We start from the raw sequence: 25,555 nt of genomic DNA on the forward strand, positions 1-25,555 counted from the left end.
GGGGGTTACATTTTCCACCCCAAGGGAGGCTCCTACCTTCCTTAGCAGACACTTGCCTTTCAAACCAAGACACACAGGCAAAGCTACAAGATTTGGCCAACCAAAACTTGTTCAACTGAAAAGTAAACTTACAGAAATGTGGACAAAGCAACAGCAGCCACACTGCATTTTAGGGTACAATTCATATTCTTTACATTATGTACAGAGTTTCCAGGTATTTGGTAAACTGGGAACCTTCAGGTTGAGCAGTTCACTAAAACAAGATACTGAGCTTGTTTATACTATCCACCTGCTCCTGTGAGATGTGGTGCAGAATTCTGCCTGGTGATCTTGTCACTGGCAGCCCCCACTTTGATACACAAAATCCATCCATAAAGGAGGAACATTAGAACACAGAACACTCTGTGCCATGCAATGATCTCAATGTAGAAATATAATCCTTGCTTTTAGAAGGAGTATAATCCCTAAAACAATTTAGAGATACATAATAGTGTAAGCCATGCTAACAGTATAGATCCAATTATTTTCTGAACTGTACAGCACACTTGGCTATTGCAAAGCACTTAAACTATCAATTTATAACAGCAGGATAGTATTTCTACACTTAATAAGTATCACAGAATCTTTTAGCTCATTAAGGCTATCCATTTTCAGAGATCCTTTTTAATGAAATTATTGCCAATTCCCCTGAAACCCCCCTGAAAAAAAACACACTAAGGAAGCAAAATACTAAAAAAAAAAAAAAAACCAACCAACCAACCAACCAAAAAAAACTGGCTTTAAAGTTTTGTTAGAGCTCTACTAATGTAAAAGTACATTAGGAAATGTGCACTAGAAATGTGTATAAACTTGACAGTACTCTGAACTGCAAATTAACATGCTACCTTTTATGCTAATTTTCTGTAAAATTATTGACAATTTAGTCAATATGATTTTTTTAAGTTTTAATGAAGCAAGTTTCCTACTTCTCATCAAAAAGTGCAATCACTGTAGCATGCAATGTTGGTAAACTCATCCTTTTTTCTTAAGAGTTAATTAACTTTGCCTTTTCTTACATGAAAAAGTTGGCACACAGAGTTCGGCCTAACCTAAGCCTTTGCCAGATCTAGATTCAATACCAGCAATTAATATAAAATTATTCTCTGCCTAATTCTGGAGAAGCAATAACACTGAAATCAGCTGTAGTCGCTGAGTTACACTGATGCAGCACATGAAACAAGCCCATTCTTCTATCCAATGACAGCTCTGTCTGTGCCCAGAATCACAGAACCACAGAATCATTTTGGTTGGAAAAGACCTAAAGATCATCAAGTCCAACCATTAACCCAGCACTGCCAAGCCCACCACTACACCATGTCCCTCAGTGCCACATTTACACATCTTTGTATGTGACTGCACCACTTGGGCAGCGTGCCTGAACAACCCTTTCAGTGAAGAAATGTGTTCCCAATAATCAATCTAAATTTCCTCTGGTACAACTTGAGGCCATTTCCCCTTGTCCTGTCATTTGTTACTTGTGAAGAGAGCCCGACTCCCCCCTGGCTGCACCCTCCTGTCCGGGAGTTGTGCAGAGCCAGAAGGTCCCTCCTGAGCCTCCTTTTCTCCAGGCTGAGGCCCCTCAGCTCCCTCAGCTGCTCCTCACCAGACTTGTGCTCCAGACCCTTCCACAGCTCTGTTCCCTTCTCTGGACACGCTCCAGCCCCTCAGTGTCCTTCCAAAATTGAGGGGCCCAGAACTGGACACAGGATTTGAGGTACATCCTCTCTGGTGCCCAGCACAGAGGAATGGTCATTTCCCTAAACCTGCAACTCATACTTTTGGATGGATTTTAGAAATGGAAAGAAGAGAAGAAAAAAATCACACCAACAAGGATCTTTCCAATGGCAGGTATGAAAAGGTCAAGTGAGCAATATTATCATGGCATAACATAATCATACTTTGCCAAATTCTCCAGCTTTAAGACCTGCCTCCATTTGCTTTTAAGGTGAGCAAACTTCCAGCTCACAGACTCCATGGCCTTCCTTTCCAGCCTGACACAGAAGATGGAAGAGATGCTTATCCTTCAGTTAAGGACAAGTCAGAAGCTTTTTTTTGAGTAAACTCATCAACCTGTATAGTACCAAAGCATTCCATGAGGAAAATAAAAATTTTTAGTTACCATGTTTGTGAAAAAAGACCACCTGAGCTTATACAAAACATTTCTAATCCTGGAAAATCCCTTTCCATGATTTTATGCTGCTGCTGCTCACCAGCATTCAAAAAACACCCCTATGATATAATTAAAAATTTACAAAAGGACAATTTGTGTAATTATCGTCTAGCAAATCTCTGTGGAGTGCAGCAAAACTAATAAGATTCAGGTGAGTTTCCATCTGTGGCAGCAAATAAATCTTTTTGCACCAGGAGAAATGCAGGCAATAAAAACACCAGGCAAGACGATGCAAAATGAACCTTGAAATTAGGTGCAGTAAAGGAAGTTATTCTCCCACGAAGACATACACTGACAAAATCAGAACGGCATTCTGTTTCAGGAATATCAGGTCCTTTCTAGTAATTTTTGTAGTTCTCGTCCCTATCTGGTCCTTGAGTAAAAACCACATTTCTGGGTTCTCAGACTTGAGGAGGAAGTCTGGGACCAGGAGGAAGGCTGATGGGTTATAATTACAATGGAGGACTAGGATACAGACTTGAAAGAGAAGAGGAAAACAGGTGAACTAAAAAAACCAACAAAAAAATTACACATGAAGGGTAGGAGAGAAGAAAAATATGAAGAAGCATTTCCTAAATGATCTTGGAATAAAATGAAATTAGGAGATAATTCAGGAAACAAAACACAGTCCTTCCAGCAGAGACTGAATATTCCCCCAGCTGAGATCCCAGCACAGAGCAACAGTCTGAGCCAACCATGTGGTGGTATTGCTCCAGGAAGTCTCCTCAGCCCCAGGGCAGCTCCTGAACCAGAGGTAGTGCCTCATTAGTAGAAGGAAAATCTAGCTTTCTCTAATAATTTAAGGAATCCACGACCTTTTGTCAGCTTGTCACAGTTTTCATTGTTTATTTGACACTGTGCAAAGTGCTCTGTATGATTGATATCTGCCAATAGTACTTTCATCTGATACTGGTTAATCCTCATGTTATCAGAGAATAATTACCATTCCCTTGCCTACAAAATAATGGATGACCTTGGGAAGGTGACATCTACTGTTTCCACCATCCCCACCCTTTCTTTTCCAAGCTGAAATGTCTAGTCAATGCAATTAATCCACATAAGGAAGCTGTTCTGTATCTTCAATCACTTGTTACTCTACTCTTTGTAACTTCTAGTCCTGGCAGAAAGAAAAAATGGAGGGAAAACTGGAAGAAAACACAAAGGAAACAGAAGCAAGTATAAGAGTTTGCTTAAACAGCACTCCTTAGAAGGTTAAATTACTTATTAACAGAACCTGCCAACTATATCCAGCACATATACAATATTACTTTCCTAGCACGCATGGGGGTTTGATTTGAAATATAATAAATTGAAAACTGTTTAATTTATGTTCATACAACCATTGGTATCAGTTTATATCACAGTCCCTAATTCTGCCTCGCCAGTGGCTCATAGGGACATTTCGGGGCTAGAATTTGGAACAGAATTCTTCCCTGGGTATTACAGTTATTACAGTTTCTCAATTGCCAGAAATCACCAATTTGGCAAGCTTCTTGAGCCAAAAAAGCCCCCAAAGGGGAAGGAAAAAAAAAAAAAAAAAAGGCAGCAACCATTTAATAGCCATGGCACAGATCTTTCCTCCTCAAGTTTTGATTCCATGTACTGGTTCCAAAACATCTTAAAGACCGTGAGTTCTGAAAATGAGTTGTGAGTTGTTCATTGTGTGAACGTACAAACAACCCAACCAACAAACCAACCCATTTTCTTCTGCTAGCTTAAACTCAGTCATTTCACTAGGCATTGTGTTGCTTTTCAGCTATGAAAAAAACCAGTGAATATGCCTTCTCTTGTTAGCATTTTCTATACTGTTATGGCTTTACAGCTTTTTAGCTGTTTCTAAAAAAACCCTAAATTATCCTTAGCTGTCTCTAAACTAAACTAAACAACTCTCATCCATTTAGTCTCCCTCAGCACAGGAGCCACAAGCTCTCTCTGGCCACCTTTTTCACAGGTATCCTTACTTTGTGTATAATTCCAGATCCTTTCGTGTAACAGATTCTGGCAACTACAGAGTGGATCATTTCCAGAAAAGCGAGCTTAGTGAATGTTATCTTCAGGTCAGGTTAAAAGGGACTGTCTGTGTATTTCTTAATCCAATCTGAATACAGAGAACACGAGAAATAAGAGGAGCAGAATAACTCTGCTGGCCTTCCAACCCTCATCATCTCAATCAGAAACAGTTTATACATTAACTCACACCTGTACATTTTATTTCCCCAAGCCTGAAGATCTCCTGTGAAACAAAGCACTGTGGAAGTGCTTTTATTTGTTGCACAACAAATTTCACTCCTAGTTGGTAAGAAAATGGAAGTGTACCCTTTTCAGTACTATTATACAAGCATCAACACACGCTGTAACAGTTGCAGAGTTCCATAACAGTGAAACCAGGACTTTTCAGGAAAGACGTGTTTCCTAAAGAAACAACTGTGCGGCAGAGATCGCGATTCAGTACTAAATCATGTTTATGAGAAGAAATGCAGGGAAAAATGTCGGTGCATAATTTAAAATATACCACCTATTATTTATATTTGCACATAAAAGAAACTTTTAAGCAAATTACTTCACTAAGAAGAAGAGCAGTAAAAGTTCTTGATGTTCAGGTAATCTTACCTGTTCTTGAGACTCACATACAGAGAACTTCACATCCCACTAAAGCACAAATGCTTTTAGCTTATTAAAATATCTTCTCTGAAGGTACCCAGCATGAATGCTAGTCCCATGGACACTGATATTCTTTCAGCTTTCCAGGGTTTTACCCCTTCCAGCTCTCTCAGTGATGATTTAAGGCTACTGTCCCATTGTCAGAAAAACAACAGATGTCCGAAAGAACTGATGCAGTGGAAAGCCTGAACACACAGGATTCCTAATTAAAGTAACAGGGCATTATATAAATATATTTGACAGACCACAATGCCTGAAAAATGTGTTTATTCTTGCCATTATAATTAGTGGGCTAAACCTGAACTCATTCTGCCAATACTGATTAGTATCGTCTATGGCCTGTTCAAAGTGATGATCACAGATGATTTGGGATTTAGTAGATGTTAAGATGGTGCCACTTCACACAATGCTCATCAACCCTAAATTGCAACAACCACATGAAGTGGCTTATCAGAGTAGTGTATTTCCCAAACTCTGGAGTTAAACCTTCAAGGAAATTAACATTTTAACAGTCAGAGCCCTTTGAAACTTGGCCATGTGGTAGATTTATGTTTCCGAGTCTTTTCAGCTAAGCCTTTAGCCCTCTGCTCCATTTTGGGGAAGTATGCAGATCTTCTTGTGTTTTTTGTTTAGGTTTTTGTATGCTTTGAAGAAAAAACACCAGGAAGTCTCCCTGACATTCAAAATGAATAAAATAGCTTGCATTATAGTATTATTATTCCAGATAAAATCTGTCCTGGGTTTCCCACTCAGTGTAAACTTACCTTATAAAAGCTAACACATGATACTAACAAAATAAAATCTTAGCAAGAGAAAGCTATAGGCTTAGAGTAAGTTAACAGCTCAAGATCTAACACTAATCTTCATTATTATCTAATTCTTCACTACATTACAGGAGCATAGGATTGGAAGGGACTTCCAAGGTCACCATGTGCAGACTGCTGCTTCTCCAAGAAACTCTAATACATTAATTCCTTCCTAAAATTCAAGTTCTGCCTTAAGGCAATCAGATTTCCTCCTTGATCATGGCCCAGAATGTCACTGCTGACAGAACCATTCCCATTTCCAGACCAACTGCATCAACAGCTGGTTCATCTCTTTATACCCTTGTGGTAACACTGTACTCAAAGACAAGTTAGTATCCTTCCTCAATGCTGTTCTACCCAGTAAGAAAAAATAAAGAGCAAATTTATTTACTGAATAAGAAATGCAATGAAATTGAAATTAAAACCCAAAACGAAACAGTAAGCTTTTATCTGGGCAGGTTAAAAAAGGCAATCCCTTTATTCTTTCTCAGTACTTAATTAAATACACTAAAGCCCAGCTCTGTGTCTATTTCACTTCCTGGGTTTTTTCTCCCCCTCTTAAGCAGATAACCCAAATTCTACCCTATAACCCACAAGATGTCTCACCAGTGCCTGAGCAATAGTACACAGCACTCCTTATTTCATCCACCACATTTTGGGATGCATTTCCTCTCCCTCAAATCACGTAATTACTATGTGATCCTCTAACACATCCGGTTGTCTTTCTCGTTAGTCACAGCCAACTGCTGAATTCCCAGCATACAGCAAAAATTCTTCTAGCCCATAATGGTATGGCTAAAAAGCTATTTGAAGGCAGCACAGCAGAAATGTGATGAAATCTAACCAATTATATGCACACCTTAATGTGTAATTCTGGCTGGAAAATTACTCCAGAGTTTGTCATCTCCCAATTTAACCAGCATACGTTTGCTTTTTGCTGATGATATTGCTATAAATAATCATTAAGACTGGCATCATGATAAAATCCATGAAGAATATCACAACTACAGCATTCTGGTCTTAAACTTGCATTTCCTTTCCCTTTTAGCCAGTTACTTCTCTAGGGAAATCCAATCATGGGATCTGTTACACTTCTTCTACAAAACTCAAGTAATGAAGAAGGCACAAAGTGCAACCTTCCCTTGTTAAAACCTAACTCCATTTACTCCATTTAACATGTACCTCCACATCTAACTACTTTTTCCTCTTAAGATTTCCTCTTACATCTTCCTTGTGAATCATATTATCCTCACGATTAAATATAAATAAGATACCTTGTATTCTGCAACACTACAGCACTATTTCTGACTTGCTAGATTAAAGAAAATATGTAATATGGCAAAAACACTGGAAATCTAATTTTTTGTAGGGTGTGATAGTGGAAGATAAACACCCCTCTGACTTGAGCATATGAATTTTGCTCCGTATCAACTGACACCACTGCCCTCACTGAAAGGAAGGATTAATTCATAAATAAAGACAAAGAAAATATTTGCTCTTGTCTTATAACTTCTTTCCTCTTCCTACTTTTAGATGGGAGAACAAGTCCTGATAGCTGTTTTGCAAGGTCTAATTCAGCTTTGTATCTTTATCTACGCTTGTTGATATTCAAGTCTACAGTTTCCGTATCTACAGTGCACACAAGGTGAAGAGTTAGGTTGCACTCAAGCAGCTTTTAATTGAACTCTGATGACCAGGGTTGCTCCTAATTGAAAAAAATTCAGACTGCAAAGCTTGAGACTAACTTTTTTTAAAGAGAAGGTGCAGCAGAACCTGTTGGTGAGTGTTTTACCCATGACACCAGTGCAACCAGGACCTCACAGAACTGCTTCACGTCTGCTTTAGTCTCCAACACACCTAAGTGTGAGAATACACAACTCAATTCTATTCACAGCAGCACAAAATCCAGTTCTACTTATGAAGGTTTAGAAGCATGTGAAATGAGTTACAACTATTACTTTCTACACCTCAGTTTATCGGAGATATTTTCCTGCTGGACCACAGAAAATTTATATCTAAAGGAAACAGGTGGTAGAAGGGAAGAGAAATGACAAATAAAAACATAAACAAAAAAAAAAGCACAGCCCAAAAATTCCAATGGTACTTAAGTAAACAATGTGAAAGATACTGATCAGCAAATACTGCTTTCCTTGTTCCAGCTGGTCCTTTAAGATTAAATCTCCCCAAACCAAGATCCATCAGCATGGACACCAAACCCTGAACAAATCTAGCCTACCGAAGAAGGAAAGGGAGTTGGAAAAGAAACATCTTGCAACTCCTCTCCAGCTGGAAAGAACACATCCCATGGCAGTGAAGGATACTTTTTCCTGTGACAAAGGCAGCAATCACTGAGACAAATTAGATGGAAGTACATTTTAACCTTTGAAAGCCTTTATCCTATTAAATGCCTTTTGCAGTTAGTATATTAACTCTTTCTTTAGAAACACAATTGCTGAAGATATTTATTGTTTAGTGTAACTAAATGCCATTTCCAGAAGCTTTTGCAAGACTTAGGATGAATTCCTAAGCAAGCTCTGCCCAGATGAAGCACTGTAAGAAGAATCAACTACCATAAACTGGGTTTATATTGCCATTTTCACAGGAATAAAGATCAATATTCAGGTTACAGGATAGAACTAAACACTCAGTAGGGAATCCTCAATCTTGTTTGCAGGCTGGGGAGAAGGATATGCCTGGAGTGGCTCTTTGATAGAGCTGGACTCCACATAGATAAACGTCTGTTATCCATCTGGTGCTGTAATTGGCAGACTTTATATATAAGAAACATGTTGCTCAGCCTTGCCTGTTCATGTAAAATGTCACCACAACCTTTACATTTTACATGGGATGTAAGTTTGTAAAAATCAGCAGGTCTACCCTGAGTTCCAGAAAAATCAACACACACTCTTTAGTCCTGCTTTTCCTCTTTGAATTTCAGCTTGTTAGTAAGGCACCCACAAAGGTCACCTTGGACAGCAACAGAGAGTCAAAGGGAGCTCCTTTCTGGGCACTGTGTCCTTTCATGACTTTAAAGAGAGGTCTATCAACAGCAGATGCCCCTAGAGCACCCAATGTTTACACGTGACCACAGAAGAACACGCCAGCTCCCAGTACAGCAGTTTGGCCATCAGCCACGTGCTGGGGCTGGACAGTCTCAGGACCCTGCTCAGCCAAGGTACATTCTGAAGGTGCTTCAATGAAGCTGAGTCTCTCCACTGGAGCTGCACACACAGCTCAGTTCCCCTTCCTTCGCAGGATCCTGTGCAGAATTGCTTTCTCTGCTTAGGTTGGTTAATAAAGTGTTGTAGTATCTCCCACTCATATTTGTTTGAGGCTGAGTATCATGCTTTGTCATTCCAACCCTGCAGTTCTCAGACTCATTGTCACCCCGTGTCACACCATCACATACTTTTACACACATCTGCTCCATGCCATTCACTCACTTTTCTGTAACACTGAATGCCAAAAATAACCCTGAAACGGAAACTACTTCATGCATTACAGTACTCATGAACTAAAAGCAAAGTATATTGTACCTTGATAAGAATAAGAGGTTTTTTCCCACAGAAGGAACCCACTATTTCCCCCAGTAGGATACAAAAGGGAAGGGTCAATGCTGTGCTAATACAAAGGTGAGGCAGGCAGCCAGTGCTCCCAGGCTGCAGCAATGCCTAATGGCTTGGTTGCCTCCCACATAACCTCATTCTTCATCTCATGCTTCAAGTCACTACCAAGGTCTAACAACATAATTAGAGGTTTCCTGCAATGAGTGGCAAATTCAGGTGAACTAGTTTGAGTGCAACCACTACAGCAGTGCTTGTAAGTGGTTAAGTAGCAGGGAAGAGGAACAAATATTAAAGAACAACTTCAACAGCAAAGATAGGTCAGTATTTACCTAGAAATCACATTAAAGCTATTGTTTAAAACACCTGACTTGTTTGAAATTTCATCAGTTCTGGGAAGAAATATAACTGCAAGACTACACAAAGTTAACACAGAGTCATCCAAACTACTCTGTGAGGAGCAATAATTGAACTGTTGCCTGGTGTCTCTCTTCCTCGTGCTCTCTCTCTCACTATGCCTTACAACACAGTAAAATTCTGAGAGGAGAAAGGCAGCATCCTCTGGCAGTGTTCCTTTTGAGAGTGGCAGACTACTGCCCAAGGGATTTCAGATCAAGGATCTCTCTCTCAAAGTAAGGCTTGTGAGAGCAATGTATGTGGTTACTGACAACACACTTGCAATCCTCCAACAGAACCAAGGAGAAAAAAGCCAAAACAAACAGACATCAAATAACTTATGCATACATCAACCACAGAGAGAACCAAGAACATAAACCTGTATTGTCAGAGAGAGCTTCTGACTGTTTATTTTAAATTGAGAAGCAGAAATCATGTGGCAATAATATAAAAAATATTCCATTATGTTCAATTAAGTGAAAAAAATAATCTGGCATATAGATTTCCCCTATTATATATTGATTCCTTTTACTTGGCTTTTATTCTAATGTCTGTAAAGCAAAGTCAGGAATAAATTGCAGCTGACTGTATAAAAAAAAAGTATTTATTACACGGATTTATTTCTTTACAAAATGTCTTATGCTCCAATGAAACAGGTATGTAAAACAGAGGTTTAATTTGAAATCTGAATGTTGTTCTGGGAAAAAAACAGACAAACAACAAAAAACCAACCCAAAACCCCTTTCCCAGTTTATCTCAGCAGTGACAATTTTCTAAATTAGTTAAAGACCAGTCCTGCAGCAACCTTCACAGATAACTGAGATAAATACTCATTCCTGTTTTTCTATTTTTATCAGGAGAAATACTCCTTGTCAGGAGTATCTGAAGTACAAAACATTGCTTCTATACTTGTATTTTCACTTTGGCCAGCTCTGTAAATAACAACACACAAATGTCAAATTTCTTAGCAGGTCTTTGCAAATCGTGCCTTCACAAGTAAGACTCCTCTAAAAATAAAGAGCTCCATCCCATGCACACACACAAAAACAATACTAAGGTTCCAACTCTTGTATGTCTTTGAAAGGAAATTACCAAGAAATGAATTCAAAAGTTTCTGTAGTGGAAGGAGCACAATCAAGAGGAAAATTATTTCTCTCTCTTTTTTTTTTTTTGTTGAGGACTGCTTGTTTTCATCAATGTCACAAACTGCTTGATACATTCAAATATTTTGTTTCAAATAAACAGCGTAATGGACTATAATGGAACACGTTTTGTGCTGAATTACGTAACAGTAAAGGTATGCGAGTTTAATCAACTATTACTTAGCATATTCCCTGCTTGAAGTCAGGCAGTGCTCGAACTACAACTCACACATTCCTCAGCCCTGGAAATGATCAGAGATTGTCAGCCACTCCAGGCGTCTCCGTAGCCCAAATTACACTGCAGTGATGCTGTTCCAGCCTCACAGCGCCGGCTTCGGCTACGGGCAGCGATCTGCAGCAAAGTGACCCAAACGCTGCTGCGGGCACCAAAAAACACAAACAAACAAAAAAATCCAAACCTCCCAGCCCTACCTGAGCAACCCGGAGCTACTCACCATTCACGGCTGCGGGAAACTGAGCCATCATGGTCCCGAGTGCGCGCCGCTAGCCCTCAGCCATCTGCAACATGAAAACATCGTGCATTAATAATGCAACAAGGGCAGAGCCGAGCGGGGCACGTCCGTCCCCGGCCCCACTTCCGACAGCGAGCAATGCCCGGCCCGGGGCTGCTGCTGCTGCTGCTGCTGAACCAGCGGCATTTACACCGGCGAGGGGGTGGGAGGTTATTTATTTATTTATTTATTTATTTAGTATAGGGTATGCGGTGCAGTCCTGAACGTTGTGCCAGTTCTTAAAGGAAAACAGTACCAAGCGCTCGGAGTGATGCACACGAACTGCCCCCGGCTCCCCGGGACATATGGCTGGGGACAGCAGAGCCCGGGGTCCCAGCAGGTCCCTGCCAGCTCTCCCCGGTAAATACTTAGTGTTTCATTAAGAAAAAAAAAAAAAAAAAAAAAAAAAAAAAATTCAGTGCTCAGCGCCTTGAGCCAAAGCTGCTGCTGAGCAAAGTGGGAAACCAATTATTATTCAAATTCATCCATTCCACCACTCCACGCCCCATTAACAAAGAAAACACTCTTACATGATGTATTCTGAAGAAAGGGCTTGTCCCAATAAAAATCTGTCATCAGACAGTTTTGCAGAAGTAACACAATGAAGTTATTCCTTCTCCTGAGCTACTGCATAAAGACTCAAAAGCAGCATTTAAACGATGTCTCAATAGAATTTACTTTATAATAAATATCAGAGTACTAAGATTTCGTTTTTCTAGTATGCATCCTTTCAAGAGTACCTGTATAAAGAATACTTTAGAATTGCAAAATATTCACTAATACTTATCTGAGGGAAAAGCATGAACAATACACTGCTTTATGAACATAGAACTTAGACAATTAAGTCAGCTTGTGCTTTGGACAAGATAATTTTACTTAAATGCTGAAATCTATACATCATAATCATTGTCCTCTATGTGGAGGAACTATTGTACAGGATGAAGCTACAAAAATGAAATATTTATTTTTATTTAAAAATACATGAGTCACATCTCACTCACCCCCTTTTCAGACATCTAACCTCCTACCCAGACACACACACATAAAAAAACCCTTCACCTCTCAATACAGCCACATATTTTAATATTAAGTACAGAAATATCACATTCCCCATAGTCCCTTCCTGCCAAGAAACTCCTGCACATCTCAGCACAAAAATCACACAACTGGAAAGCCCTCTAGTACCACCTGAGGACAGGTAAGCATTTTTTTTTTATCTATTGCACGTTTCTTCAATAAAATTAAAAATGTCTGGGATCATTTGTTAACAATTCTCTATGTATAGTTCACATCATCGTTATCATATATACATACATTTGTGGCTACACACACGTATACATATCTACTTAAAGAAAGTAAATGCAGTAGTTGGTGAGTCCAAATGATCTCTCACAATGACACTAGGTATGAACCACAGAAAGATGAAAAAAGGAAGCATGGACCTGCTCCAAGACATGGACCTACCAAGCAGCCTACTAAAAGACACTTGAGATCTATAAAGAGCCTTCCTGAAAAATGCTGCCAATGTTGTTAAACACTTCTACAGCACATTTCTCTGCAAAAGCTGTTCTGTCAAGGAGGTCTAAAAGAGAACCTGAAACGACGACACAGAAGCAGGATGCTGGAGAACACCCCCAGAATCAGCAGATTTCCACCTGCATGTGGCTTGTTCCAGATTTAGTCTTACTGGTTAAGGGCTACACATTTGATCTTTCCTCAAACTCACTTTGTTCTCTTAATTTCAGGTAGCTTTTAGTTGTTTGTTTTTTTTTTTTTTTTAATGAGTAATCACAAAAACATAGAATATTCCAAGCTGGAAGGGACACAAGAGGATCATTGAGTCCAAATTCAGCCTCCACGCTGGACACCCTAAAAGTTAACCGGTGTATCTGAAGAGCATTTGGCCAAACATTTCACGAACACCAACTCGCTTGGGGCGATGACGCCTTCCCTGGGGAGTTTCTTGTGCATAATTGCCCTCTCTGTGGAGAACTTTTCCTTACATCCAATCTCAATGTTCTCTGATACAGCTTCAAGCCATTCCCTCATGTCCTGTCACCAGAAGAGACCGGCACTTCCCTTGCTGCTCCCATCATAAGGAAGATGTAGATAGCAATGAGGTCACTCCCTCGGTCTCTTCTCTGAACTGGACAAACCTCATATTCTCAGCTGTTCCTCAAAAATCTTGCCCTCTAGTCCTCTCACCATCCTTGTTTCCCTCCTTTGGACATGTTCTGATATTTTTATATGCTTCTTAGTGTGGGGCCCAAAACTGGATACAGTACTCGAGGGGAGGCCTCACAATACAAGTCAGATAATTATCAGACAATACAGGTCTGATAGTAAACTGATTAACTCTTAAAACCCCAAATCTTAAGATATACTTTTGAAATACTTTATATGTCTCACAGTTAGAGAGAAAGTCACATTTTGCCTTGGTTTTGCTGAAATGGCTTGTGTAGATTGAGCTTTCAAACTCTCAACTGCTGAGCAGGTGAGTGGGAGAAGTAACCCAGGCAGCTTCATGCACACAAAATGGGGAAATACCTTCTCCTCATTTTAATGTCCCGGGAGTCACAACTATACCACATTTTAAAATCAATTTCAACTGAAAAATTTTGAGGACTCTGATGTCGCTTTCGCTTGGTGGGGATCATTCCTATTTATGAAAGCCCTGCATCTATGGAGGACATGTGTTCCTGGTTCATTTTCATCAGCAAAATAATGAGCATTCCTGCCCTAATTATCAACACCTGATAATTCCCCAAGTTTTTCACATCTGGGCTGAACCAGCCTGGTAAATCTGTGCTGGGCATTGCCATGTAGATGAACCAACACTCAAGGTCCAAAAAGAAGAGGGAACTGCCCAATGGGTCTGTACTGAGAGTACGTTACAGCAATGCGATGTGATTTAATCATGTTTTAGCTCTGTTGTCTCACTATTATGTCTATATGCAGACCTTGTCATATTTTAAATAAATACTAAACTTGAAGGGGACCAAAACCCTCCTACAGTAACTGTTACAAATGGAGAAAATTATGACCTTACAGAAGCAACCAAAAATCATAAGCAGGCCTTTTACAGGATTTTGTATATCTCACCAGCACTGGAAACACATTCTTATCCCTTTGCACAGATCCACTTCATTCAGACATCAGGACTACACCAAGCACAGATACTTCTCCAATGACAGACTCTCAAGTTGTACCAAGAAGTAAAAAAAGGAAGAACTAAAGTATTGCTGCAATATAATTTCCCCTCACTCGATTTTTTTTAAAGAAGGAGGAAACAGTTCAGTAAACTTGAAATCTACACACATTTTTCAGAAGTCTGTGAAAACAATCCTTCTCAAAGAAGGCAGCTTGCCCTCAACAAGTATTCTGTCTTCTGCATTTCCCCAGCACATCCCAAAGGCTTGGAGATTATGCCTACATCAAAGCTAAAAGCAGCTTATTTTCACAAATTGCAAATAAAGTTGCTGCAGTCACCATCTATAAAGACCTACAAAGGTGTAAAAGCATCTTAAAGCTTTAGGACACAAGTGTGAACCACTTATTTACCGAGGGAAATCTCAACAAAATATTCTCACTTTAAGACAAACTTAGAATTTTTTAGAATGATTCTGCTAACTTCTAATCATTAATGGAGGTGAAAGCTGTAAATTTCCAAGCACCCTTTTTACACAACACATTATACAATGCCATAAAGAAATGTTCACTGAAGAAAGAAAATAAAAATCAAGAAAATACTATAACCAGTGTCCCAAACAGATGATATTGATGAAATCATGGCCTTCACCACCAGAATATTTCACAAAAAATTGTTTCTGCAAAATGTTCTAGATGTGCTTGGTGAACTCAGTCATGAGTCGTAAGAAACTGTCACAGACACAGCACGAAATCCATGGTGTAACAACAGGATCAAACATCATTATGAACACTGTAGATGACATTAAGTCCTGCTGCCATTTAGGGTGAAAACAGGAAAACTTGGATCTTACATTTAAACAGCAGAACAGCAAGTTCTTGTAAACAAGACATCTGACTAGCCCCAATCTCTAGAGCACTAATTGCTTTCACAAACTGACCTGCCAGACTGCAACTTCTGTTCCCTCTCTCAGTGTTCATTACAGTTGAGACAAGTGGAGAAAAGAAATGAGGAGACTGCAAAAAGCAGGGAACACATCAGGACCATGCTGAAAGCATTAGAAAACATTAGGGCTGGGCAGACTGCACACAGAGGGAAAAAAGCTTTTTCTTTTCCCTGTCATAGGCATATTGCCATTTTATGAAGGGCAGCTTTACCACAATCTTTGTTAATATTTATACTTGAATCAATTATTTTTTTCAAAACATTTCTCAGAAAAACCACAGCCACATAGTTTTAGTAGGAATGAAGGTCTGGTGCACCAGGCTCTGTCTGGAAGAAAGCAAATACCATGGAAGCAGCATGTGTGGTCACCCTGTTACTCTTCCTTTTCTCCATGGCAGGAGGAAGATATATTGCGGAATTTTGCTGCAAAAGCCAATTAGCAAGAACAGAGACTACAGCACCAGTTACCTGATTTACTCTTTGCAACACCTGTAGATATGGACAACACAAAGACGACTCACTAGTACCTGCAAAGCAAGCAGTGACTTTGTAATAATAGCCCATGTAGCTGTTTCCTGCTTTTTTTGGAGTACTCTCTTAAAAATGAGATAATAAGAAGCATTAGTAAGGCATTACGAACTAGCACAGACTAGAACTTCTCTTGGTTCAAGACATACCGGTATGAGACTCTACTGATTAAAAAAAAAAAAAAAAAAGAAAAACATCTCAACATTGTGGCAGGCCAAGCCTTTATCTCATTTCTACAGTACAGCTGTACACAGCCACATGGCCTTTTCAAAATGCACTGTGGCCAGCTTACAAAGTCCACCCACTCCGATAACAAACGAATGACACCAGTGACAAAACGGAGGAGTCGACTGTGGGTAGCACATTGCTGGCTCTTCCTGCTCCCCATGCTACTGTAGATAACAGTACTGCAAGCTTTAGTTAATATTTTGACATTTGAAGGAAAAAATAGAGGGTTAAATATTTTACTTCTTAACCTTGTGCTACAAAGCCCTTTCCTTGCTCACTGTGAAAGAGAAACTTCCTTCCCAACAGTGATCCAGACACAACACAAAAAGTATTTTTCTGACAAATATCCTTCTGCCCACCTTGCCTGACTAATAGGCTTTCTGAACATACTGACCATCAAAAATACAAGAATCTCTGTTTCTGTTCAAAAAACAGAATTGTGTGGTCACTGTTGCTGGGTTTACTCTGTTTCTTACACAGCTGCTCAGCTGTGAAAGCACCCATTCAAAGTATCAAGACACTGTTCAGCTCTCTCCTCTGTTTCTGGAGATTAAAACTGATCTTTTCCCCCTCCTAGGAGATGGTTTCCCCTATTTTATTGCACAGTCAATCAAGGAAACTCATGAACAGTGATTGGAATAGTAATGTTAATTCAGGACTTCAACCACCTACAAGAAATTCTCATTTGTGCCAATGTGCACAGATGCACAGGTTCCTCTCTGTCTGTCCATGCCCTTCCAGCTTCAAATCTTCTTTGCAAGGAAGAAATTATTCTGAAGGAGAGAATGAGAATCCCACTTCAGGAAGCTCACTATTTAAATCCCTGGCCCTTCTCCCAGGAGACACAAACTTCCTCAGGAAAAGATGGGAATTGAACCCAGCTCTGTCACGCCCTGGAAGAATACATTCACTAACCTGATCCCAGACAGACATCACCACCTCTGCTTGCTTTGTTTAAAAAGGAAATGAAAAAAAGCAAAAAGCAGAGGGTAGACTATTTATAAGATTTTTTTTTAAAGGCTCTGAGCTTCTACCTTCGAGAAGGAACTCCAGGCTGCATATTGTAACCTTTCCAGAGAGCTGAGTGAGATATGCTTGCTCCTCAAGGGGTGGTAACTTAAAATACTCTTAGTGGTTTTTTTGCTTCCTACTTTCTAATTCACATGACTCCCTACTCCATATGCCATTTTTTCTAGATTCTGTTTTAAAAGACATCAATTCTCACATCTAATTATTTGCAAGCATTGTACCAGCACCCTTAAATGCTGTTTGGTGAGGTCCACACACCTTGAAACCTGCAGTTCTCCACTTTCACACTGTAACTCCTAATTTATGTCAATGTGGACTTGGGCGAGACCCAAGTATTTGATGAGTTGTCTTCTTTTCATTATTTTCTTACTTCAACCATGACTGGAAACATTGAGAGCATATTACTTTTAAGCTTATTCATTTGAAATCTTGCCACCTTAGAGGAAAGTTTTGAGCCTGCTCCTGTCTTTCCATCAGGAGCACAAGCAAAATGATAACAGAGAAAAAAAAAAAAAACACAACTAAAAGAAGAATGCTTAATTATTTTCTCCTTATGATAGAATAGATGCTACTTAACTTGCTGCTCAGTTTTCAGTCCCAGATAACAGTGCAAAATGTACAGAACATCTAATGGGCTGCTACAACAAAGCAAAAACCAAAAGATACGTGAGTACTCTTCTGTGCTCAGCAGAAAGCAATCATTGACTATCTGTAAAACTAATGAAAATAAAACATTCAGTGAGACTGGATTTACAGTTTAGGTATCTGCTTTCAAGCTGGGCAGCTGCACAAAACCATTGCAGGCTTAACTTCTCAAAATTGAATGAGATGACAAGCAGAGGGGAGAAAAGCCACAAGTGGCCTTTAAAGCAAAGAAAAGGTATTTATCTCAGATGAATCAAAAATCAAGGAAACTTCTTGGGAGAAGAAGTAAAGATCAGCATAAGGCAGTCCAACAAGAAAAAAAATAACTAGGTAGGAGTATTTCAGATTGATAACAGATGGGTAAAAACGCTTTCCCCAAAGTGACACAGGGAAGTGTGGTTGTAACGGAGATTCTGCCCAGCACAGGAACTCTGAGACCAGCACACTGGTCCTGAGGTGGACCCAGGACACAGGCAGTGTGGCCACAGCACCTCTCACTTGCCGCAGATGAAGCTTCCTGCTCTTGACCCCACTCCCATCTGCAAGTCTCATCCATGCTTATATTATGAAGAACAGTCCTTCAAATCATCCAGTTGAAATGTGGTCTCTTAAACCTTTACCACTGAGCTCTAGAGCATACAATAATAATGTTTTGACCACCAAATTTGAATTTCATGATCTTAGAGAATCAGTTATCACCTGTGTTAGACAAACATCTCAACATCATGTAAAATCCTGAGGGGCAAAATTATTTCAGTTAGAAAGACACTTGTCCCACCTTAAAGTCGTTACAGTGTAGTGGAAAAAGCTATAAAGTTTTTGCTTTTGATTAGTAAAATTCTTGACCTTTGAAGGATAAGACTAAAAGTATTATTTAAATATGCTCTGATTTTTTGATACATTTATTTGTATAGCCATAATAGGTAATTTTTTTTCACATTCCAATTGTAATATTTTTAGAAACAAAGAAGAGTTGACTCCCATTTCCTTTTCTTCCCTTACTTCATGTGTATGCTGTTGAATCACTGACTGCAGATACTGCTCATGACTGATGCCACAGCATTTCACAAGCTCCACTTGCATCAGCCTTGAACATTTTCACTAGTAGAGCTGGCTCAGAATTATTATCTGCTACTTCTGAAGCAACAACATCTCATATCAAAGTGTCTCAAGTTAAACTGGCTCTCAGAATTGCTGTTCCAAAGAAGCTGTGACTTTTCTGGATCAACCACGCCTTTTCAACTATCTGTAAGTGCCAAAATGTTTAAAAATAGTTCTCAGGTACTTGTCCTCTATTAGGTAATTCCAATGCTTTGTGCTGCTACTGTCATCATGTTACATCATTTGAATTTCATGTGCTGTTCTGAAAATAAGAGTTACACAACACTGTGCTCCTCTATATATTAATGTTCAATCCATTATTTTAACTCTAGGATCCAAGTAACCAACCTGGCCAGGCTGTGTTCCTATACTGACAAAGTTCTAAATACTCTCCATTTGAAGAAAAATGGCATTTCATCAGCTTCATTTTTAGCTTATAATTTTTATGTGACCTAATCCTTACCTTTACAACATTTGGTGCTAATGGCACAATACCAGAAAAACGAGTTACTACAGTCCCTGTATCATCTTGCAAAGGGCAATAAAACACTGTATGTGTAGAAGTAAGTACTCCTCCTCATGAAATAAAACCCCCTATTTTTTTTCTAAAGAAAAATTTATTTTATGCTTAAATAAATCTGAGAATAAAAAAAAACAAAATAAAAACCACCATCCTGATAAGTGAATTAATGAAAGCAGTAACATTACAGTAACCAAGCAACCAGAATGCTTGAATTCTTAGCTCCTCTGCCTAAAAGTATGAGACATGAGTAGTTAACGTGTTTTGATGAATCCCATCGCCTAACATGGACCAAGCTTAACAGAAGGGTGCCCTTTGCAAAGATCTTAACAGACTATAATATTCATAAAAAACAGGCAACCAGACAGAGAAGGCACAACCAAATTTAGTACCCTCAAGGAAGAGAAGGACTGCTGTATGTTTGAGTACCAATATTAGACATCAGAGGATCCACATGGCTAAAAGCTGCTCTAAATACACTGACCACGAGAAAAAATTCAACACAGGCTCACATCTGATCAAACTCAGACAGCCAATGCCACAGAAAACAAGGCTTCACTGCTCACAGCTGGCTTAAAATTTTGGTTTGCATTGGTCTGTCACTGGAAAGAACTTGAACTTACGTGTAGTCATAAATCTCCCAGTTCTACACTGATCAGGATTCAAACACACCATTTCCAGAGGTAATTCAGGTACCTGCAATATTTGCAACTAAGCATTTGAAAATTTTAGGATCACTTAAAACAGCTGCTTAGCCCTTCTAGAAATCCAACCAGGCACTCTAACGCTAGTGTTTCCCCTCAAAATAGTCTGATGTATCATTTATCACCAACCAGAGCACACAAGAAAAATGCAATTTTAAAAGGTGAAGCTAAAGGGTGATAGTATGTTTTTAAAGGTAGAAGGAATACTGTAATGACCCTATTTCACCCCACAGCTAGGTTCAACCTCTGAACGGCAAAGTACACTTTGTGTTAAGTGTTTTACTGACAAGCGATAGTGCTTGAAATAGGTCAGTCAGTCATAAAAAAGAGAACTCTGTAACTAGCATGACTTTATCTTTGTAATCTTTATAATCACCACTTAAGACAAAAAAGCCTAAGAAGGGTTACTGACTTTCACACATCATTCAGCCACATAATGTGAACCTTCCAATCCAAGCAACACCCCAAACTCTCTGTCAGCCAACTACTGCTCTCATGATTTTCACAGGACTGTCTACATCAAACTTCACCCCAAAACTTGAAAACATGGCAGGATCCATCATCACCCTTTGTCAAGAGGTGTAACATTACATTGAACTGAAAGCAGCTTTTGAAAGTCAAAATAACTTGAAAACAAGGAAGTAGAACAATTGCATACATATACATGGAACAAATCACAGCCCCAGTGCTGCCAGGAGCACTGGCTAATGTCACTGTAAGACCAAGCTCTGTTATTTTTGGGGGGTTCTTGGTGACTGGTCAAGGATCCTGGTGACTGGAAAAAGGTGAACATCAGACCTTCCATCTGAAGGGCAAGAGGGACAGCTGACCAATACAGAAGGCTGCTAAGTCTTACTTCAGTCCCTGGAAAGATTATGGAGCAAATCCTCCTGGGACCCACCTACAGATGCTCGAAGAAGAAAAAGGTGATAGGAAATGGCCAGCATGTGGCTACTGAGGACAAACCACACCTGACACATATCACCTTTGAGATGACTGGCTCTGTGAACGATGGCACAGCAGCTTGTTTTGACACTTTTAACAAGGTCTCCCACAGTATACTTGGAGCCAAACTGGTGGAATATAGTTTGAAAAGGTTGACTGTAAACTGGGTGAAAAACCTGCCTGACCATCAGACTCAGAGCGCTGTGATCAGCAGTCTCAAATCCATCTGGTTGGAACTAATGATGTTCCCCAGGGGCTGATGCCATGGCCAGTATTGTTTAATGTCTTCACTGACAGCCTGGGCAATGGGATGGATGTACTGCAAGTGTGGGTACCAAACTGGAGAGGGCTGTCCAGTGAGTTTTTGGGATCTCCACCCTCAGAGGTAATCCAAACACAACCAGACATGGCTCTGAGTGACCTGAGTTAGCCATGCTTTTCATAGGGTTGGACCAGATGACCTCCAGAAGTCCCTTCAAAATAATATTATTCTATAACTACATTTGAGGTAAATAAAAAAAAAAAAAAAAAAATGGAAAGAGTTAAAAGCTTTTTAAAAAACAAGATACTGGAGACATTTCCTTTCAAGTGAAAATAGGCCAGAAATTAACATTACAAATAAAGATGTCAAATTTTTGAACCAGTTTTAAAAAGGCAAAGAGAACAGCTCTGGCTTTTAAAAGAAAAATCTGATGAAATGCTTTTTTCACGTAGTTTGCAGGTTGATCATATTAAATCTTTTGAGGCAACAGCAGATAATTTACTTGCAAACTGTTAACTAACAGTTTATCTCTCAGACCAGAGACATCTGTCTCAATTTGTGACAGGAACTAATCTGGACTACACTGCCTTTCAGGAACTAATCCCAAGGTATTTTCCGGACTGATGCCTATTTTCAAAGGCTGTGAAGGTTTTTGATAATGCCCCAAGCAAAGCAAGCACATCACCTTTCACTTTCCAAATGCTGCCTCATTTTCCTCACCAGCTCCTGACAAGCAGCTCAATGAAGAAATACTATCACCTCCAGACTTAGCTTTATTTTCCATAGCTGCTACTTTCCTATGGCATGAAATCGATTAATTTTTCAACATTAAAGACTACAACAGAAATATTTGTAAAAAACTTTGCTGTAAGTACTGTTGTGGTAAAAATCACTGTAATACCTGAATCTCAATAAAGACTTCTCAATAACAGACTTCAAAATCATCCACATGTCACTTCAGCCTTGACCTATCTCATTCTGTCTACAAAAATGGTTAAAAAAATAAGTAGCCATAAAGCTTAGGTGCTTTGACCAGCACCTATGGTAGATAACCTCATTATTTTTATGATTAGCACAAACCAACCATAGGCACCCCATTTTGTTATTGTTACTGCTACAGGAACATCCTCTTTGTTTCTATTACAGTGACAGCTACAACTCAGCCAGGGACACATCCCGTACCCCAGATCTTGTACAGATGGAGGAGAAAAAAGTAAATGCAATTCCCTCAGGATAGTAATTAAAAGGATAAGCATATTCACTTGATCTAATTTAGGCATCTGAGTTAGGAGGCTAATCTGACAAAAAATTCTGTTCAACAGAGAGCAAGGAGCAGCCTAAATCCATGTCTGCAGGCATCAGGCAGTTCACATCATATGGAGCCCAGAGTCTGAACTAGGGTTTCTCTAAATTCTCAGAGGCACGGTGGTGTGAATGCCCCTCCCAGCTGAGTCAGAATAAAAAAATACACACAGAAAAACAGGGGAGGTAGAGTGGAAACAAGGTAACAAAAATGAACCAGCTTTGGTAGCAGAATGAAACTCACGTAGCTACTATTTTTCCAATTAGTTCCTAGCGCTCATCACTTTTAAATGTCACCATCGCATTAGCGGATACAGAAGTTTGTTACAAGAAAATTTCAGATGAATTATTTAAAGTTCTTCAAAGCCAGCTGCAATTTATGTGTCACCGATGTTACCCACACCACGTTCTATTTCACACACCCCCCGATTTTCCCTGTGCACATTCCGGCGTGGGAGCTGCGGCCACCACAGGCCAGCACCAACAGCAAACGAGTTTAAAAAACATCATTTTCCCAAAAGAGCAACGCACACGATAGGGTAGCCTGGACACAAGGGGCAAAGAAACTTGAGGCTTCTCATTGCCGTGTTTTAGACGGGGAATTTCAGACCGGTGTTTAAGAGAACCGCTGCAAGAATTCAAAGAAGGCAGGCACTATCTTAAAGCACGATCTACTTTCGAGTTCTGCAATGTGACAGATGTCAAAGCCTCAGCTGCCGTGAAAACCATTTACTGTGTTCAAAATGGTACCTTAATGTTTAGGGAACCGAATCACGTATCGCAGCCTCATTTTATTTTCTGAATTACGACATGCCGCGGTGAGAAGTCGAGACCGAGAAAAGCCAGTCTATTTACAGACAGAACAGTTTGCAAACTTTAACTGCAGAAACCAGCTCGGTTTCTCCAAACTCCGTGTTTTCACAGCTAACCGGCCGGAACAAAATCACCATCACCACAAGGAACTGGGCTCTACAAACGCGTCCGAGTCACCTCACCTCGGCAGGGCGCTCCGGGAGCTGTTTGGGCACAGGCACCGGGATCTCTCCGCTCGCAGCGCACTAAGGGAGCGCGGGCGAGCCGCGGCAGCGCCGGCAGCGGGAGCCACCGCCGCTACCGCCCAAAGCCCCAGACGCCGCCCCCACCCAAAAAAGGAAAAAGAAAAATTAAAAAAAGAAAAGAGACCAGACTCAGATAAGGGGATAAAAGACAAGTAAAGCAGCTAGCAGCGCTGTAAGCCGCAGCGCTCCCGCTCCGCCCGCGCCCCCCGCCCCCGGTACCTGTTGCGCTGCCCTCAGCGGCGGCTCCGCCGGGCCGCGGCCCCTGCGCCTCCCGCGGCGCTCGGCCCCACAACATGGCGGCGGGGGCGGGGGAGGAAACGGGGGCGGGCGCTGCCCGAGGCCGGGCTTCGCCGCAGCCGGGACGGGGCTCTCGGAGCTCGGTGGAGGGGTCGCCGTGCCCGGCGGTGCAGCCCCCGGGTCTGGGCCAGGCTCGCCAAACAGTGCCGCGGTCCGGGCATGTCGGCATCGAGCCCGTCGGTGCCGCTGCTGCACGGTAACAGCTACTGCTTAAAGACCTGACAGAGGATCTACCCCGTCCTTGCTCACATTTGTCCCACTCGATTCCAAGTGCTGTCTCCTCGTCTGCTCCATAAGTTACCTTTTCTTTAGCTTTCCGGCTGTATCCCAGTCCTTTACTAGAAGCTGAAAAGCTGTGGCCCCTGTGCGGCCCCGTCCCAGATAAGGACAATTCTTCCACCTGGGAGCAGGTAACAGCACCCTTGGTGCTTTTCCATGGGAAGAGTGTCCCGCTGGGACGCCCACACCAGCGCGGAGGGGGCTGGCAGCAGGAGCTAAATTTGGCTCACACTTGGCACTGCTCAGTGTACTGAAATACGTAGGGTTTCGGGGGGTTATCTCTCCAAAAATTAAAGAATCCGGTAGGAAGGAAACACGTGGAAAATGCCATCATTTTTAAACACCAAACTTTTTCCTTCTCCAGTGAGTGGATCTCGCCGTGCACAGATGATTACAGTGCCTTTCTGCTATGCTTTTGCTGCGTAGATAATTACCTATCACCTTCATACAGAGCAGATTTTTCCACTGACTCATTCTTCTGGGTTCCTAATGAGCCTTTCCAGTTTGTTACACCTTTTATCATTCACGGTGATTCCAGAACAGTCACGTTCCTGTGCCATGCAATGGCCATGGCCACATCCTAGCACACACCCGATGTTTGCATTTGCTGTTGCAGCTGCTGCACTGCACTGGCAGCATTCATGAATTTACCCCTCGTGACCTCCTCAGCCCTCATCTGATTCACTGCTTTTGAAGATACAGCATTCTCCTCCCTCACACCCAGCCCAAACCCATGCTTTGTATTTTTGTCCTATGCTCAGACTCAACCTCGGCTTTGATGCACAGGTATTTGCTGTGTAGGTGGATTAAAACATGTGTTATTCAAGGAGCCCAGGTGGCCTTGGGCTGTTTTGAAGTCATCTGCAGATTTCATGAGCAGTGCTTCATTTAATTCCAAATAATTGACTGGGATAACAAAGCAGCCCTGGGTCAAGAACAGGCTTCTCTGAAGCCAAATTAAAAAGTCTCTCATCTGACATTTTTCACTTGAATTACTTTTTAACACCCCTTAAAATGCAGCCTTTAATCTGTTTAGTACACATTATAGTGATATAGCAGTTCTAAATGTGACTTTGTTGTGCTGGCAACACCTCCAGCCTGCTCTGGACTGAAGACAAGTGCTTGCATCAGGCATAACAGTTTACTTGGTTCATAAAGGCCACTGTAGAGAGAATTAAGATAACAATAAACCAGATAAATATGTTTCTTCTCGTAAGACAAAGAACATTAGGTTACTGATTACAGTAGTTAAGTATTGGGAAGGGCAGTGTAAAA

At 40.7% G+C, this 25,555-nt stretch overlaps 1 protein-coding gene across 6 annotated transcripts in view; it reads right to left on the reverse strand.

The window, feature by feature from the left end:
- ITSN2 (intersectin 2) overlaps positions 1-24,323 on the reverse strand; it is an 81,772-nt gene extending 57,449 nt beyond the window's left edge. For 4 of the 6 annotated variants that reach the window (XM_039567963.1, XM_039567961.1, XM_039567964.1 and 1 more), the window contains exons 1-2: positions 23,924-24,007; positions 11,233-11,296 (exon numbers count right to left, since the gene is read on the reverse strand). In XM_039567963.1, the coding sequence (XP_039423897.1) occupies positions 11,233-11,263 (31 nt within the window). In that variant the 5' untranslated portion in view covers positions 11,264-11,296; positions 23,924-24,007. Of the gene's footprint in view, positions 1-11,232; positions 11,297-23,641; positions 23,778-23,923; positions 24,008-24,302 lie in introns of those variants that run through there. The other 2 variants (XM_010393251.4, XM_010393250.4) reach the window with 2 other exon arrangements.
- Between the last annotated feature and the right edge of the window lie 1,232 nt (positions 24,324-25,555).

The sequence above is a fragment of the Corvus cornix genome, chromosome 3 (genome assembly GCF_000738735.6).
Source record: "Corvus cornix cornix isolate S_Up_H32 chromosome 3, ASM73873v5, whole genome shotgun sequence".
NCBI lineage: Eukaryota > Metazoa > Chordata > Aves > Passeriformes > Corvidae > Corvus > Corvus cornix.